We start from the raw sequence: 19134 nt of genomic DNA, 5'->3' as shown, positions 1-19134 counted from the left end.
AGCATGACACTTGTTAGAGTTTAACTTAATGTAAAAGGTCCAAACCACATGATTCACGTCAAAGAACTGCAAATGAAGCTGATCTCAAGCTGACTAAGAAACTAGATTTACGCACTACATCCTCTCCTATCCAGGAGGTTTGTATCAAAACTGCCAAGGCTCTTCTTTTAATTACATGCTGTAATGTGGTGCATACAGCATCATAAACACAACTTGTTTACTTCCACAATCAGAATTGATTGCTCTGATCCAGTAAGACCTCCTCACATGTGTTGGATTGAAGACCCAGGTTTTTTTTTTTTTTTTTTAAATACAGTTGAGTCTGATTGGGAAAAGACAAACGCTCACACAGCTTCAATCACTGCTGCTGTGCTACTCCAGCATAGAAAAACACACACACTGAATGTCACACAGAGGGGGAAAGACAGGGAAGATTGAGGAAATGAAAAACCCGAATCAAACATTTGTTACCTTGAAGTCTCCTGCTGAAGAACTCAACAATCACTATAAAAAATAATGTGTTTTGTTCTTGCTGTGTGTGTGTGTGTGTGTGTGTGTGTGTGTGTGTGTGTGTGTGTGTGTATTGTCAACACTTACCTCTCAATCTTGCTCAGACTAACCACATCCTTGTTTGGAAGGCATGTTCTGTGAGCCTGACACAATGAAACAAAGCATACAATAAAAATACAAAGAATACGCTGAATAACGCCTCTGACAGGACTCATCACCTCATCACTGTTTTTTCATTACAGATTGAATTGTTCAAGATGGCTGTGGAGCTGAAATGCAAGGTAGCCTATATACTCTTTCTCGTTGTAGCAAATAATGATAAAAGTTAAATGTGACAAATTTGTCCTTTTAGAGGCTAGTAAACAAGGAAAAGTCTTCAGCATATGGCGTTTCTTATGTTTAATTGTGGCTATAATGAAACGGTTGTGTGTAAGGTTGTGTTTACGGAATCCTTAATTCACTTTTACAACATAAGATTTGTAGCATTAAGACCCAAAATGTTTGCCACTACTGCATTTGTCGTATAAAATGTTAACCTCTCCTGGCAGTCTTTTGTGAACAACTGCATGGCTTTGGCTGCACGTAACAGCGTGACTAAAAGACCCAAATGCTCTGTGTTTTCTCCAAGTTCACAATGTTATAAGCTTTCTGAATGAAAAACAACTTGGTAACCCCAACCCTTGATCTATGATTAATACAGTAGCAGTTTCCCAACAGAGGCCTCTGATCACCATGCAGATGGATTTCACATTATCTCACAGCTGATGACCAAGCGCCTGTGAAATCAGTGTAACTAATCAGGGGTCCTAAGATCAGCTAAGGTCACCAAAGACCATGATTGAAAATTACAGTGAGGGTGGAACAACCCTCATCTGCTGACCCTCCATAGCCTTCCGTAGCTTATGTCTATAGTGCAAATACTGTTTGTTTGCAGGGTGATTATATGGTGACATCATGTAATAGGCCAAGTAGTGAGTAAAATGCCAGTTAGCAGCACGTCACCTAAAAAGCACAAATCCAGTTCTATGTGATCTCACAGAAGTGGGGCCAATGCAAGACTGACATCATCATCTGAGAAAAAAAGAGGTATATAATGGTTTCTTGCATTACCCAGCTGAGCTGATTTGAACATATCTGCATCAATGGGTTAATGCCCACAAGCTGTTTAAAACATGAATTCTGTCTCTGTTGTACGACACAAATTGAATACAAAATATGCACAATGGATTATTTCCTGACCTTGATGCAAAAAGTGTGCTTAAATTGCCAAGAGGTGTGAAAAGTATATAACCCATCATGCAGTGACAGCTGTCCAATTGAGCCAGGCATATACAATAATACAACGAAGCTGTTTGACAGTTGCTTTATTAAATGGAATCCTGCAAGATAAGGAACAGCTGTCACTAACGTCTGACGTCTCATATGCACTGGAAGAGCTGTATGAGACGTAGGAACAGTTTACTCCAACCCATGATTCTAGGCAGGGTGTGCTGGGAAGGTCCTGTCATTTGAACCTTGTTTTCTGCCTTATTTTACCACATTAGCTAGTAAATTAGGAATGATATCACATGAACTCTCTGAGCAGAATCCAACAGGTACAACAACCTTTTCTACATATTAGGGATTTTATGGAGAGGTTTAGGACTTCTCACATTAACACAACTGCCAGTTTATTAGGCACACTAAGCTTAAACAAACAGTCTAATACTACAGCTCCGTAATGAATCCAACATTCATGGAGGTTATAATGATCCTTTTTTACTAAAATTGTTTTATAGAGGTGATTGTGGAATTTATAAAGGATGTCATTTATGCTTCTGTTGGATTGTATTGCCTTATACTGACAAGTGTTTCTAACATTTAAGTGGTCCTCGGTGATGTAAGTGCAGCATTAGAAAGTATTCGAAATCTCACAGTGTATGATTACAGCATTGTCTGTCAATGCATTGTGCTCATGACGACACGTGACTCAAAAAGAATCTGCCAACATCCAGTGTGACCAAGCCAGAGCCACATTAGAAACAGAGATATTGTTTCCAGTATAGTGAAAGTGGAGACTGGAAAAGTATTTCCCAGTGCAGTAGACTGGATCCTGCTGATTAAGATGACATACAATACATGCATTTGAAGCTTCCAGCATCAGCTTCCTGGTGCAGTGACCAATCATTTTCAGGCAACAATAATCATATCCAATACAGACAATCAGGTTTTGCTTCTGATCGTCATGCTGCTGGTCACGCTGTCTGCTCAGACGTGCTACACGCTGTTGTTTTATCTCCTCCACAACCTCAGCTTCTTCTTATTCTAGTTTCATTTTACCATATAAGGTGAGAGTATATTTTGCCTCGAGCATTTTGTGTATCTCAGTAATATGGGTTGGGTTCTGTAGCCCTGGTGGATTTATTGTGTTCTGAATCCGTCACTGCTTCTTAGATATGCAGGGAGTAAAGCTGATTCTGCAAGATAAGAGCATATAGTTATTTGTTGTGATAAATGGTCCAATATCATTTGATATTGTCTCTGAAAGAAATAAAACACACAGTGGCTCCGGCTGTACAGGTGTGACACTGCCCTGAGCACATTTTAAATCACACATATCTGTCTAATGTACAATATAAATGGCACACATGAATATCTCAGAGAAACTACATTTAAGAGAAAATAGCGGCCATACTAAATTTCTAACTGACAATTTGTTCTTTAAAAACTGACTCCAGAAAATAAACTTTGCAGGATTGTCGTACTCCTTTATTCATCCAGGGAGGCAATGTTCTCTTTTCCAGGCAGGCCTGATTCACACCCACAGTTACACAAATTCACACCTGGAAGCTGCCCAGTACAACCACAGTGCAGGCCAGTGAGCAGCTCCACTGGAGCTCTCGAGGGTAAGGGCCTTGTTCAGTGTTGGTGATAATGCAGGGAAGAGTGCCACTCTTTCAATTTTGTCCCACAAGTACATGGATCAAACCCACCTCTTGGTGTTTGGAACATTTTTCATCTATCAAGATTCATATGGAAAACACAAGAGAAGAAATGTTTTGTGTTCATTAAATCTGCAATACCTGATATTTTGGGGCACTTGGTGGAAACACACAGGTGCTTTTTTATCCATCAGTTATCCAGTCAATATCCAGCAGTTGCAGAGCAGCATTAATGTTAAATCCAAGTCAAACAACACTATGAGGGCGGTGACAGTGAACCAAAACAGTCAAGTTGTGGGCCAGACAGCCAAACCATGAGCTGAAACTCACACGCTCCGTAAAGTTGAGGGGAACTGCAGAGTCAGCTGATAATTCTCTGCAGATTCAACGCTACGAGTGATCCCTCTCACATTGTCGCTTTGTTTTCATACTGGGATTTTATACTATAACATGGCCTCTCAGTGACAGAGCGTGAATCCTAAACAGGAGCTCCTGAGAGTTCCTCGTATTGGCGATACGTGAAAACTGACAGCGCCCTGAGGCAAATCACTTCAGTTTTGCTTTAAGAGAAGTGCTATCCAAAATACTGACCCATCAGGATTCACTTTAAGTATATTCATCAGAATGAACCTGTAAAATGTAGTTTTAAGTTATTTTTATGGTGCAGTACACTCGGTAAATTCTACATGTACAGTATTTGCTTATTTGAGGGTACTTCTACTGGAAGGGATCGATCAGTTTAAAAATATGTACAAATAAAGTGGTACAATCAGGAAAAGTCATAAACATAATAAATGAACCTAATAATGTATCAATGCTGCAGTTGTGGTATGTTGTTTGCACGGTGTTAACTGTGACTATCATCAGCTTTTTACTCCAGGCTGTCATCATGCGCCCTCCTCCAGTGACTCCCCACTGGACTTCAACCGGAATTCATGAGCTGCTGCACTGACACTGATCTCCCATCACAGCCATGGAGCCCTGCAGTTCTTGTGTCTCCTATTAGGCTGATCACTTGTGAGAATCTACTGATTACACATGTTTTTCTCTTTTGCTAATGTTGGAAGCTTCGTTGTTCTTGGTCTGCTTCCATGATTGATTGCCTCACTCTTGTGTTTGCCAGTTTCACAAACATTTCCTTGGACTTCATGTCTAGTTTTGAACAATCTGTTTGGATTTTTTAAGTCACACTTAAAAAAATCACAGATATACTTGCAAAGGCCCTATGTATTAAAATGTTTCTCTATATCACTGATGACAATCACCCAACGATAAAAACACTGCACTGACTGCAACAGTACTGCTCACACGGGCATCTTAGGATAATCCTTCTTTATGTAGAGACAGAAGTTGATTTTGTGATTTTTATGTTAGCATAATAATAAATAAAATACAAAACATCCAAGCGCTGAAACACAGTTTATTAATGAGTTATAAAACATCTGTAAATCCTATTTTTAATATTATTTCAGATGAAGCCAAAAAAAGATGACTGAGCTATTCATAAAATAGACAAAACAGGAGTCCCAAACATCATGTGAAAGTTTTGGATTGAGCTGAGTATTATTTGAAATTAAGTGCTGCAGCAAAACAGGCATGCATCTAAAACTGGGATAGCCTGGTCCGGATAAAATGACGGGTACCACTCTGAAAATACAACAACAACAACAACAACAACGACGACAATAATCATAATAACCAGAAAACTTTTCAGGCACAAATGATCAGGAAATGTGATTTGGATGTTCCGCCCTGCAGCCACAAGATGGCAACCTTGCCTTTGTCAACAGGTGAACAACTCCCACATCCTGTTCATCAAGATTCATTCAACACAGTCAAAACAGAGCTCATTTTCTTAACTTATTTTTGGTTGTTTTTGATTTGTCTTTTTAGAGACACAGATGTACCTCTAACAACAGAGCAATAAAATCAATTACAATTGCAATACTCTCAAAACTACTCCCAAATAAAAAAGGATTGGATATACAGTATCTCTCATAGGCAGGAGAAAAGGGCAAACTTAATATGAACAACACTCTTAGAATAATTGGAATGAGGTCAGATCACAAAGCAAAAGATAACAAAATGAAAACAGTCATTTCAAGATCTGACATGCTTAAATAAACTCTTAATTATTCACTTGTTGTGTGCCCTCAGTTTCAGGGGACTGTAAGAGAGATGTTGGACCGAACATACGTTCATCTAACTGCAGTCCAACATCATTAACATGAGGGTTGATGTTCCACCATTTCTTTAGATGTCCACCACCAGACCTCAAAAACATTTACTTTCATGTATAAGCAGGCTTTGAGTTACGGTTGCTGAAGAAAAAAAAATGATTTGAAATATATAACATGGCACACCGCACAAAAAAATCCTCGCACTTTTCCTGGTACACTTTACAAAGAAATCAAATACTAACACCCTGTCAAGCGTCTGCATCTATCCATCAATTCAATATCACAACTGATCTGCATCCAAATCTATTTCTGCACTGAGTGACTGCCCATGCCCAAACATTACCTGTCAACACGTATGATTTGTTTTAGTTCATTTGGATGACAGACAAGTAGCTTGCTGCCATAAATCTAAGTTTACTATACACTTAAACTATATTCTCCTCTGTGATTGACACCTTATCACCTGAAACTCTCAAAACCATCCTGGTAGAATAAAGTCCACCAGCTGCTGCTTCAATCATTCGCAAATATGCAACTAGTGTCATTGTATAAAAAAGTAATCACTCCTTATTAGACAGAGTCACGTGTGGAGGCTTTATTTTCTTTAGTTCAAGGCATGTTTCTTATTTATAGTAGAACTGATGTGAGACCATGGTATTATCACCACTTCCAACTGAATCACACTCATACACCCTGGACACATGAGTAAGTTATCATGTCCTCATTGTGGATTGCTTACAGATGACACACCATAGACCTGGTAGGAGAGGTCCACGTTGACTAAAATAGTGTGAATCACTCCTGGCAGAAGAATCGGTGCTAATGCAATTCTCTTTCATTTCCTTTCATAAGCACAAATTAGATCAGCATCTCAGAGATGTAAAAGCTAATGTGTTCGGACTGCTGGTGATTTCCCCTGAACTCAACCTCAGCCCCAGCTAACTACTACATTACTCACACCACTTCCACTTCCCATTACGCCTCGTGTCATGTGCTCATGAATGATCCGACTCCAGGAGATGACCTAATGTGTGGGTGCGAGTGACTATGAATGCTCCTTTGAGATGTTTTGATTGTTCTAAGATTTAGTCTGGTGCAAGCTATGACACATATTCACTGGTCTGGGCTATGTAACGCCACATCTAATACTCGGGCACCTTATGAGGATGGCTGTTTTAAATGTTTGGCTTAATATCATTGAAGGGCACAATACTTTTTACCATCCTACCACTTTCAACAATAAATGTATTTATTATTGGTATCTTTTAACCTCCTCTGTCCACTGATTAAAGGAAAATTTACACATATGATCATGGCCAGATTAACCTGCTGGGGGGCCCTGGGGCCAAAATTAGTTACCGGGTCCCACGTAAGCCCTCCTTTCCTTTCACTGTCCATGTGAAATGTTCAGTTTTTCTATGCAGGGATGTTACCTGGCCCCAGGTTTGCTTTGTGGTAATTTGACTGATTACTAATCATGTGGGGAATATGAAATACTGAAGCACAAAACTGAAATAACTGAGATTTAAAAAGTGGATTTTGACACAGGGACCTTCCTCAAGACTGAGCCTCATTTACAGGATCCATTTAAAGACCCTTATCATGTCAATTACTACTGTGCTTTAGGCCTAGTGGTGCTATCTCAAACACATTTACAATTAAATGGGTAGAAACTGATTGCTGGTCCAGTTGTGCAGCCCTGGACCCTGTCTTGAACAATTGCTAATGCAGCCTTGGGTATGGTGGAGGTCATTTAGTGAGAGTACTGTGATTATTGTGACCATTCTTCTGTGAACTCACACTGATCCTCTTTTTTGGGGGGGGTTCCCCTCTCTTCCGAATCAAAGCCCCGCTGCTGGTCTTCTTACCTGGATGACATCAGCGAGTCAATGGTCCCTAACACAACCAGCATCACTTCACCTCTCCACGTTTCCAAGTCGCTGCCAGTGGAAATCCTCACCCTCCTCTCTCCGTTCATTGGTGACATGAGACGCCCGTCACGCGAAGCCAGCTCCGGGTCATTCCCTATCCGCGTGCTCTGACGGAAATGCCCGCTTTTTCCTTTTCCTCCATTGGACTGAACCGCTGTCAGTCGGTTTCCCTCACGCTGAACGCCGTCCCCCTCTCCGGCTATCTGGCTGCTGGGACCGCCGTCATATTGGCTGCTAGAAGCAGCAGCGACCACGGCAGAAAAGAAGACCCCCACCATGATGAGGAACGGGTTTTCGCGGCACTTAAAGAATGATTTAGCCTTTTAAATAATTTTAATTACTATTTAACCAATTAATTTTAAAGTATTCGGGATGATACCGTCAAGTATCCAAGTACCTTTAGTGCTTTCATCCGACACCGTAGTCCGCAAGGGGGATGTATGCCTGACTTCTCTTAATAGCCATTTTTTGGAGACAAAGAGAGCTTTTGAATAGGGCTTTCGAAAGGCACAAGGGTAAGATATGATTTCGAGAAACAAACCATTGCTTGTTGAGCATGTCACATTTGTCTACTCAGCATCTTGAAGCGACACAGCACCACTTAGTTTATTTGGGTAATTTTTGTGTCAGTTTTTCACAAGCTAACACGCTAACCCCGCTAGCTGCCTGGTTAGCAAATGCTAGCTAAAAAGCTAGAAAATCCCACTCCAGGGATGGCTAACAGTTAGCATTTTTGACAGCTCGTAAGCCTGAATTGCTACTTAGCGAATCAGTCTACACGTACGTTATATTTGCTGCCAAGAAACAGAAACGAGTTTAAAATTTATTTCTGAAAAATATCACACATTTGACTGAATTCACGTACCAAGCCTTACCAACGTTACCTTCGCGGCTTTAGCTACATTTAGCGGTGTATGGTTAACGTGTTAGCAAGTCCTCTAACTTGGCTGGGACCAGGGAAAAGTGGGGCCTCCAGAAATCTGAAGGCCTTCCACCCATTTCTATATGCCCGCTACAATAACGTTATGGCTCGGTAATTGTGTGTCGTCCATTGACATTAGTGGTAAAGCAGACCTGCAATCTGTCAAGGTTGCTAACATCTGTATAACGACACTGAACTGTGACGACGGTTTTGGCATTGCAGGGATAACCTGAGGTAGTTAACATGGATTCTGCAGAGCGTTTGTCTTTAAATGCAAATTAAAGTAAGTTTTTCCAGCTAGTTTGACTTTGCTAATGTTAGTTAGTTGTGTTTTTTTGATTCATCACTGGAGATAAACGACTAACAAAGCTCCACATTGGCAGAATAATTGCAATTCAAACAGTATGTTTATACGCTGCTGAACAACAATGCAATATCGAGTTTCAGCATTGTGCTTTACTGTGCACATTCTGCCTAGAAAATATTATACTTAGCTAAAAATACATTCTGCACCTTTTTGTGGAGGAAAAAAATTTAGTTAATAATTGGTCAATAATTTGCCATATAAATATTTCTATTAAATGTATTAGAATTTGTTGAGCGCTAAATCACAGTGATTTATCAGTCATTCACAGACCCTGTGTGGCTTTCTGCCATCCCTCATATCTTCGAGAATGTAAGACACTGCAAATATCTCGTTAACTCTGGTCTGAGCAGAGAAGGCGTCCTCCCTTAATCTTGTCTTCTCTCCAGCCTTCTCTTAGATCAGTATGATCCCAGGAGAATGGGCGTGTTGGGCTGCCGGGGAGCAGAAGTAGCCCAGTTCTGTTTCAGGGCGGCTTTAAATGCTTGTGGATTGGATCTCACTATTGGTGTGGCCATTCTTATCAATGGCATCAGCTGCAGATAATCGTATCAGACAATTGTAGTTAAATAATCATGTGGTACGTCTTGCTGTAAACACGAGATTTTAATTCTAGTTTATAATGTCGCTAGACCGTGAATTAAACTTGAGTATAACTTAGATTCGTCACTAAATGGTTGCATTTTCTTTTCTAGTGTTTTGCTGCGAAGTGTCACTACTATACTATGATGGTTGTCTGTGGTGGATAGCCCCAAGTGTTTCTTTGATGTCTTATAGGAATGGAGCCATGCTCATGAGGACACAGGGCAGATTAGCTAACTAACGTTGTAACACGCACTGACAGTTTTCAGTTCTCCGTGGTCATTCACTGACATTTAGAGTAATTCATATATGCCTGTTTTCATAGTATGCCTCCCTGCATTTTGTGCCGTTGCTTATCAGGTTAATCTGCTGAATCGTTGCCATTTATTGTTAGTTGGCAGGAGGAGTTTAACGGTTCTGAGACTGAAACAGTGATACAAATGTAGACAGTCTTGAGTGGCGGGTCTGTCTTCTGTGTTGCCCACCACCACCAACCCGCTGCAGGTGCAGCCTGTTGAGCTCTCATTTAGTTTTTCATTTTACAATTAGCATTATGACATGTGGAACACTAAAAAACCGTTGCTGTTAAAATAGTCAATTTATGTCCAAGTACTTGCAAACGCGGAACAAAAATTTTAAAACCCAATTTTTACCTTAATGTTTTGGCAGCGTACCAGTTGTTGTGTCAAACTCAGTGCCAACATTGTTCAACTGAAGTCGGGTGTGTCTGTGGAAACACTTAAGCACGTCATTTATGATGGCATCATCCGAATATGTCGATTAGCGGATTAAGACAAAAACAGACTGGAAGGCGAGTCCTTCTCCCCACAGCGTTCAGGCAGCCTGCAGATTCAGACCAAACCAATAACTTAATGTTGCAGGAGTGTTTGTCTTTGTGGATGTGTGACCATACTCAGTCTAAAGAATACAGGATTTAAGCATCTGGTAAAAGTGCTTGAGCTGTGTCAGTGTTCTGCATGTGTGCAGTTTGTTGTGTTGATCTATGTAAATGAGCAGATGTAATTCAGGAGTTATCAATAGTTTTACGTATGGCACTTCTGACATTTGTGGTATTTATTTTAATTGTTTATTTCTTCTTGACAGTATGACAGTATTTGTTAATTGCTACAGTAGGAAAACAATGAGCCACTGTTGAATGTTGACATTTTTTCTCAAGAAATTACAGAATTTTAGTTTCTACATTTTTTTTATTTTCCCTACTCAACTGAAAATGTTCCGAGCCTGAATTTTCTGAACCCTATTTGACAGTGAACATCTAAATGTGACAAAGTAGACATGGCTGAAATGAAAAGACTAGCAAATTCATATTTATTTTTTATAATGTGTGTAATTCTTGTGATGTAGCATGTACTGAATAAGGATTTGTTAATTAGCATGTTTTTTTTTCTCTCTGGGGACCTTCATTATTGCGTAAGTGTAATTGGGTTATTGTTAAATTGTGGCAGCATTCACAGCGTGTTTTAATCATCCTTTCAGCTGTCTTAGTCACTGGAACATTTGTTTGTATTTTTGAAGTGATTAGCAAGCTAAGGGATAAGACACATCAACCCGGATGGAAAGTTCAGCCTCTCAAGATGAAGCTGATATAACAATGGCCACACAATTCCAGTTCATCTTGGAGAGAAGAGAGTAGGGTGTGAACAGGCTGTTTAATTTGTAGATCAGTCTTTTCGTCTTGGTCGTACAGTTGCAGAGTGAAGACAAATGCTGGCAAATTTAGGTTGCGGCTGGTAATATTTTGTACTCTAACCCTAACCCAACAAAAATGGACAAATGAGAGATGGTTGGATGCATGTTTTGCTTTCTAAAATCCATTTGGCTGGACTAATAGTCCATTTTGAGCCATGTTATGCCTTTTATGAAACCTTTGACTGCTTGTCTCAGTTTTGCGTTTTGAGCCCACAGGATTTTGTAAGGAACTGTTAAGATGGTTTCTATGCTATTGAGCCAACATGCTGAAATCAGTGTAGTAATATTGTTTTAGGTGGTTTATAAAATTGTATTGTGAGTAAGAAACATCATTTATTATGCATCAATCATGTCTGGATGATACTGGATCCGTTTACAAAAAGTTAATATTGGCATCTATACTGAGCTAGGGAAGTGGTTTGGAGCAGCACTTATGATTTAAAAATAGGTTTTAATGATTTTAGATAATCAGTTTAGTTGCTGTAGTAAGAACTTCTGGACCAAACCCTTAATGATTAAATGACTCAATAGAGTTTACTATGGTTACTATCATCAGTGAACACTGTTAAGAAAAGGTCTGACCAACGATTCATTCATTATTGATTAACCTGGCGATTACTTTCTTAATTGATCATTTGATTTATAAAACACCATTGAACAATGATAAATACCCTCTAGTACATCGTACAACACAAAGGTCATGTCATAAAATATCTTGTTTTGTGTGTCCACAGTCCAAAACTCTCAGATATTCTTTTTACCATGCTGATTAATTTTCTTTTGATTGACTGATTGATTAATAGACTAATTGTTGCAGCTCCAGTTAAGAATTGGTTGAATCAGGATGTGCGCCGTTGGCACAAAATTATTTGTGCATCTGTGGGACAACTGAAGTTCCATACTGTGTACCTACACTGTGCCATAATGTGAGGAACTATGAACAGAGCCTGTGCTGTGGGCACAATGCCAGTGGCTTTCCATACAACAACAATGGCACAATAAAAGGTGTTGCTTACCTTTTAATGATGTGTTGTAGTTGTAGAGTTCACCCAAACTGGTGTCAGCTCTTCTTACCACCAGCAGATACACCAGTGTAAATTTGCTCTCACTTTTAGGTTTAACAAGTTTTTGGATTTTAAATGCAGTGCTGATCAGTTGACAATTATTATATTTTAAAAGGGGAATTGAAAAGAAAAATCCTTTGAATTTAGTAAAGCCACGTGTTGAATAAGGATGTGTGGAAGCAGCATCAGTGATATTGTGTGACAGCATCATATCATTTAAGTTTTTACAGTGTGTTTTGATAAGTAAAACATTATTACATTGTGTGTGCCAAGAAGCAGCCAATGAAATAAGGCCTACAGTAAGAAAAACAATTTGTGATAAAATAGGCTTCATTGTGTGTCACCGAGATACAGTTTTAAATGCAGCTTTAAAACAATCATTTCAAACCAAAGTTAGTGATTGTACTATGTGCCCAACCTATTTTTAAGTGTAATTAACTTTGAACTGCAGCATACAGGTGTTACTACAATGAAATCCACCATGGAAATTATTCTCAACACTTCTGAGTCTGCTGAATGGGCATTTAGTGTTGAAAAGCATGTGGGTGCTTTGCTCTGGACATTGTTTGCGAGATTTGAGACAACCCCTTGAGAGAATAAAAGAAAGAGGTCCAACAGATCAGACCATACACAACACTTAGGTTTATTGTAGAGATGCACAAGGAGCACAGAACAGGAGACAAACCACAGACAATGAGTTGTGTGTTATTTGGTGATGTTGCTTAGCTGTGGGAATAAAATAATTTTTTCATAGCAGCACATTTATTGCTGGCTGTGTTGTAGGCATATGTTTTGCAAACATCTAATGACTGTCAAGTAAGAGATGTCATCTTTTGTGAGTACAAAGCAAGTCACATTGATGTCATGTGTTTTAGTGATGGCCTTGGAACTGACCACAGCAAATCAACTTAATCAGTCATGTGCTGAAGACCAGTCTGGTTTCCTGTGCGTCACAGAACCCTTGTCTATCACAGCTGACTGTGCAAATCCATAATGTCTTTATCAATGTTTAGAGGCAAACTTCACTCTGCATGCAGTTCTACATGATGCCTGGTAGTTGGAAGGCTGCCTTTTGCCCAGAAGCAGATGGAAAGGAACGGAGTTGGGAGGGAATGAAGGAGACTAGCTACGGAGGGACTAACATCCTTTGTTGTGTGCCTGTAGCTTTGTAAATAGCACATGCAATCAATGCTGACAGGGTTCGGGATTTAAATTTTCAACAAGAACCCCCTCAGTTGGAGTGCATGTTTTTATAAGTAATGTAAGATGTGCTGCTTGTAGCTTGTACTCATGGATAAACCCTAAAATATGTACCCTTCTATCTGTGAAGTCCAGAAACAGTCTGAAACAGGGAAGGAAATGCTGCATTATGGAATCCTTCGAGGTTTTGTGTTTGGCAGGCTACCTACCTGTGGTGACTTTGCTTACTGTAAAGTTTTGCATCATCTGAACTTAGTTTGGTGCTACAACTTCCAAATCCCTGTAAAAATCTAGTCAAGTGATAAATCATATGCTGATAAATCATAAGCATATGTGAGTGTGTTTGCATGTACATGTGCCCTGTCTGCTGCTGTTACAGGGAAAGTTTTTGGTCAGGTCTAGACTGGCTCTGTAATACAGTACATACCAGCAGATCAGCTGTGAGCAGATCCTGGGTTCATTTATAGCCGTGGCCTTGTGTCCCTGCACGTCTGCCTGGCAACTCCTAACTCTGCTGTTCCAACTACTCAAGCTCACCCACCTCTCAGACACTTTGGCCCTGTTATACTCTCACCATGTCTAATTACTCGATACACGGTAGTCAGGGGAATTTAAATGTAGGACATTCTTCATGTAGCTTTTACCTCAGGGTTAAATGTAGGCATCATTGCTGTTGCGAGATTTCTCCAACTGTGACTTAATCAGTTTTGTCTCCTGTTATCTTCAGGTCCCAGGGGCTCTTTTTGATGAAGAAAGCGGGCAACATGTGGAGCAACCTGAAGAGCAAATGCCAGACACTCTTTCACAACAACAGCTCAGGACCCAGTGAAAGCAGGGTTGAGGCCGATGCCGTCCACTGTGTGTTGGATCTTGGCCAGGGAGGCAGCTCAGGTGAGGCTCAGGCATCAAGAGCCTCCAGCCCATCACGGAGCCTCCTGCCAGTGCCAGTGGTAACAGCAGGACGCCGCCATCATAACTGTGTGTCAGACATCCCTCAGATAGTAGAGATCACTATCGACAAGGACACTGAGGATGTGCGGGGGGGATCAGGGGGTGTTCCCCTGGCCCGTAGAGACTCCTATTCCCGTCATGCTCCATGGGGAGGCAAGAAAAAACACTCATGTTCCACCAAAACCCAGAGCTCTCTGGAGGCAGATAGGCGGTCTGGGCGCTTACGGGGAAGTGGGAACCGTAGGGACAGACGTTATGGAGTTGGCTCCATCCAGGAGATGAGCGACTCTGTATCTGGAGGACGCAGTCTGAATGCTCGGTCTTTGCGCCAGCGGCTAAGTGATACAGTAGGGCTCTGCTTACCCCTTCCCGCTCGCAGACGCACCCGTTCATCTAAGAACCCTGTCACCTCCAAACGTAAGATTCACCTGACAGAGCTCATGCTGGAGACCTGCCCCTTCCCACCAGGCTCAGATCTCGCACACAAGTGGCACTTGATCAAGCAACACACAGCACCAGTCAGCCCGCATTCCTCCACTGCCCTGCTGGATGCCTTTGACCCAGCCCACCCCTCTCCTGAGGATGAGGAGGAACGTCTGCGTGAGCGTCGCAGACTTAGCATCGAGGAAGGTGTGGACCCACCACCTAATGCACAGATCCACACCCTGGAGGCCTCAGTGCCGGGCTCCTCTCTCTACAAACTGGGACCAAAGATGGCTCCTGGCATAGGAGAGGCCTCTGGGGAAGGCCGGGCCACAGGGGCTGGCAGCTCTGTGGTTGCTGGATCATCAGGGGCCTGTGGGCAGGTGTTAGGGGCTGCAGCATCAGCCCAGGACTGTGACTCTGAGGAGGATTCGACCACCCTTTGTCTGCAGGCCAGGAGGCCTAAGCAGAGGCACGCCTCTGGGGACGGTCACCTGAGCCGGCAGCAACCTGGGCCCTGGAAGGTTCACACCCAGATAGACTACATCCACTGCCTGGTGCCGGACCTATTGCAGATCACAGCTCTGCCCTGCTACTGGGGCGTGATGGACCGCTACGAGGCTGAGGCGCTGCTGGATGGACGACCAGAGGGCACCTTCCTGCTGCGTGACTCAGCCCAGGAGGACTACCTCTTCTCTGTTAGCTTCCGCCGTTACAACCGCTCACTGCATGCCCGCATTGAGCAGTGGAACCACAACTTCAGCTTCGACGCCCACGACCCATGTGTTTTCCACTCTTCCACCGTCACAGGACTGCTGGAGCACTATAAGGACCCCAGCGCCTGCATGTTTTTCGAACCGCTGCTCACAGCACCTCTCCATCGGACCTTTCCCTTTGCCTTGCAGCACCTGGCACGAGCTGCCATTTGCCGCTGGACCACTTACGATGGTATAGGCTCTCTGCCTCTGCCCCCTGCCCTGCAGGACTTCCTCAAGGAGTATCACTATAAACAGAAAGTACGAGTTCGCTGGCTGGAGAGGGAACCGCCACTCAAGGTCAAATAGGGTGGCCTTCTCCATTGCCTGTACACACACTGCAGGAGGATTACAGAACTTGAGAAATTCCTCATTAGCCAATTAGAGGCTATACTGACATGGCTCTCTTTCTGGTGGGGGATGGAATTTAAATGTAACAAGCTATACAAGATTCATTCTAATCTTTGTTTTAGTTATTACTTACATCACAGAAAATACATATGATTATATTCAGTATAACGCTGTCTGGCAAGCACATGTTTTTGTGTTGAACAGGTTGTTTTGACAGGGAGGGAAGGCACAAATATCAGTGCTTTGTGTCTTTTCTCTCCTGCTTTGTGCTAAATGTCTGCCTGATCCCCCAACATCACCCTGCCTGTAGACCTGCCTGCATGCCTCCCTTTTCAATCCCAAATTGCTATTTAGACCCACATGGCTACATTGTACAGTTCACTTTGTGCTCTCTTTTTTTTCTTCCTTAGCTTGTCAAAGCACCTAGTGGAGCACCTTCCCAAAAGGGTTATAAGGTGTGTGTGTGTGTGTGGGTTGAGAGGGCAACTGGAGGTGCTATTGGTATATTGCAGTCAGAGCTTGTCCCATGGATAGAGCTACATAAGGCACATTCTTTGCCATCTCTTTGCACAGATGAGCATCAGCTTAGCCAGAAATGGGGACAGATTCTGGGAGGGTCCACAGGATCAGGACAGCACATCAGGGAAATGACGTGCTTTCTAAGGACAATAGATTAGTCCTTAAAAATACTAGTTCCTCCTTAAGCAGTAATGGTGAATGATGAATAATTAATCGGTCTACTGGGTGCTATTTAGTGAGCAAATAAAATTTGTCAACTTTATTCCCGCTGTGCGGAGTTGCTTTCAAAATAGGAGGGACATATTGTAAGGAAATTATTCTGACAATTTTCGCCATTGTTACAGTTGTTAAAGCAGTTTGTCAGTTCTTCACTGGCCACAGACACGTCAGCTCTGTGCACACTATTGTGCATGTATGCATACAGTTAATTTCTTCTTGTATGACATGTAGCTCCTATGGTCACATTTGAGCAGACTGGTGTCTTTAAGAAAGTGTGTTATGGCTTTATAGTGTTTAGTTTTGCACCTGCTTCCTGAAGTTAACATCTTTTGGTGGCATCTGGCATACAGAAAGCTTCAACCCTGTGTATCCTAGTTGGTTAGTTTTCTTCACTTGACACTTGAAACATTAGTTCATATACCTTAGCACTTCAGTTACAGTAACTAACAAGTGTTTTCAGAAGAACTGAGGCAATGTGTGACCATAGCTGGTGAAGACAAACCATGAAAATTCCAAAAGTTCCTTTAAACATGATCCGCTCATACTAGCGAGGCCTGTTTCATGGGAGACCCCATATATTCAAATATTAGCTAACCTCACACAATACATAGACTCGACAAGAATCTGTTTAAAGTAGTGAACTGCAGTTCCCTTATTGCAGTACCCTTTTCCTAATTAATTTATATTTCTTTTATAGAACCATGTTAAAATGTATTGAGCTGTTTTTGTGAGGAGCACTGTGTCACCGACAGGAAAATGGTGAGGTAGCCTTTTCTTTAGAGTTCATGTCCACCACTTAAGGTCAAGGGATGAGCGATTATGGCCAAAATCTTCTATCATGTCATTTTATTTCACAGTTAACAGTATATATCACAATGCATTAATTGTTGTGTAAATTCAATTGAGAAATGGTTTAAAATAACCAGACCGCACCATACCTCATCACATCTGATTATTTTCTTCTTTTAGAAGTTCCTTTCAAACAAAAACAACTGCCTTTCGCAAGTTAAAAACAAAAAACTCAAAACAGGACTAAGTTTCTTTCAAAAATGGAAGCTTTAAGGTTTCAAATGAAGACGGTTATTTCACGTGCTGCAGGTTCTAATGTTAACAGGAGCGAGTAAATACCAGCCTGACTTCAGAAAAATTAAACTGCTGGTTATTTACAGGTTCACCCTCCATGTTTTCTTTTTACACTCGTCCTCAGCAACAGTTGGCAAATCACGTTACTTTGTGAGGTAGCTGGATTCAGGATTCACACAAGAATCCAGCCTTGATTTGTTATGTATCTTGGCCCGACTCTATAGCAGAGACATTAAGGGACAGTTCCCGCGATAGAGACAGTATTGCCAAATTTCTACCAGTGGACACATTTCTACCGACACACGGTAAACACCATGACATCGCCCAACCCTACTGAGGTCTCTAAGGTCTAACAAATACCCTCATAGCCCAGTTTATAGTCATAGTTAGATTGTGCAGGCTATACTCAACCCTCGCAAAGTTGCCATATCTTCGAGAGTTTTAGTTATGGAATCTGATTTTAGTTGTGTGAACTGGGACAAAAACACTGCTGGCTAGTCGGTCATTTCTGTTGTGTTCTCATTGTGAAGAGAAAGTAAGTGTAACCTATGTGCCTTTTTTTAGAAAAATATCTATCTTGTTCCATAATCAACCTGTAGTCCTGGAGCAGGAGGTGCTTCAACACAGTCTGCTCAGATAACCTCAATGAGACTGAAGAGAATAATAATGATGCTCTAAGCTCACTTAGTAATGGTGTATGTTCGTGTTTTTGTAACAGATACAGTTGTAGTGGTGCTATGTTGGCTATTATTGAAATGATAAGTTGTACATTAGTTACATCTGTTCACTCACTAATGCATGCATTAGTTTCTTGCCACAGTATGGCCTGTATGGTAGTATTAGCTTGTTAGTGGGTCCAATGCCAGCTCTACTGTAGCATATTTCAGTACAAGATGCCAGTGTCCAGCCCTCTCGTGTGGGTTCTAAGATCCTAATGGGAGGGCATGAAGGTTAAGTCTTCACTGTGATCATTTTGATCTGAATAATCCAACTTCTGATGACTTTGCCCACGTTTTAGCCATCAGCAGCAGATTTTAAACTAATTCATTAGCAACACGGTTTGTTCTGACTCTAATTAGTAGTAAATACACACTACCTGGCTTTAAAAAAGAAAAGAAAAAAAACATTTGTTGAACTTTTAATAGAACACATGTGCAAATGACTGGAGGATGAGATGGGTGGAGACAAGTGACTCCTTTGAGGCATTTAGAGAAACACTTTCTAACAAATATCATTCATTGGAGAGTGTGTCGATGAAAACCCCACAGGTAATATATTAAAGCTGAAACATGCATGAGATCATTTTAATCTGGAAAGTTATCAGACTAGTTCAGATTTTAGTTGGTGTGCACTTGTGTGTGTGTCAGCCCGCACATAATTTAAAGGTTATTGTAGCTCATCAATCCTGAACAAATGTCAGTGCGTTTCGTCGGCCGTTAATACCTGAAT

The 19134-nt window shown here is 41.4% G+C and overlaps 1 protein-coding gene across 1 annotated transcript; it reads left to right on the top strand.

The window, feature by feature from the left end:
* The first annotated feature begins 7751 nt into the window (after positions 1–7751).
* Positions 7752–18789, top strand: socs5b (suppressor of cytokine signaling 5b). Its single transcript, XM_076742730.1, has 2 exons — positions 7752–8057; positions 14112–18789. Exon 2 carries the CDS (start codon positions 14131–14133, stop codon positions 15820–15822), a length of 1692 nt encoding a protein of 563 aa, XP_076598845.1. The 5' UTR covers positions 7752–8057; positions 14112–14130; the 3' UTR covers positions 15823–18789.
* Positions 18790–19134: the final 345 nt, after the last annotated feature.

The sequence above is a fragment of the Chaetodon auriga genome, chromosome 11 (assembly GCF_051107435.1).
Source record: "Chaetodon auriga isolate fChaAug3 chromosome 11, fChaAug3.hap1, whole genome shotgun sequence".
In the NCBI taxonomy this organism is placed as follows: Eukaryota; Metazoa; Chordata; class Actinopteri; order Chaetodontiformes; family Chaetodontidae; genus Chaetodon; species Chaetodon auriga.
This window is presented reverse-complemented; position numbering and strand designations above follow the sequence as displayed.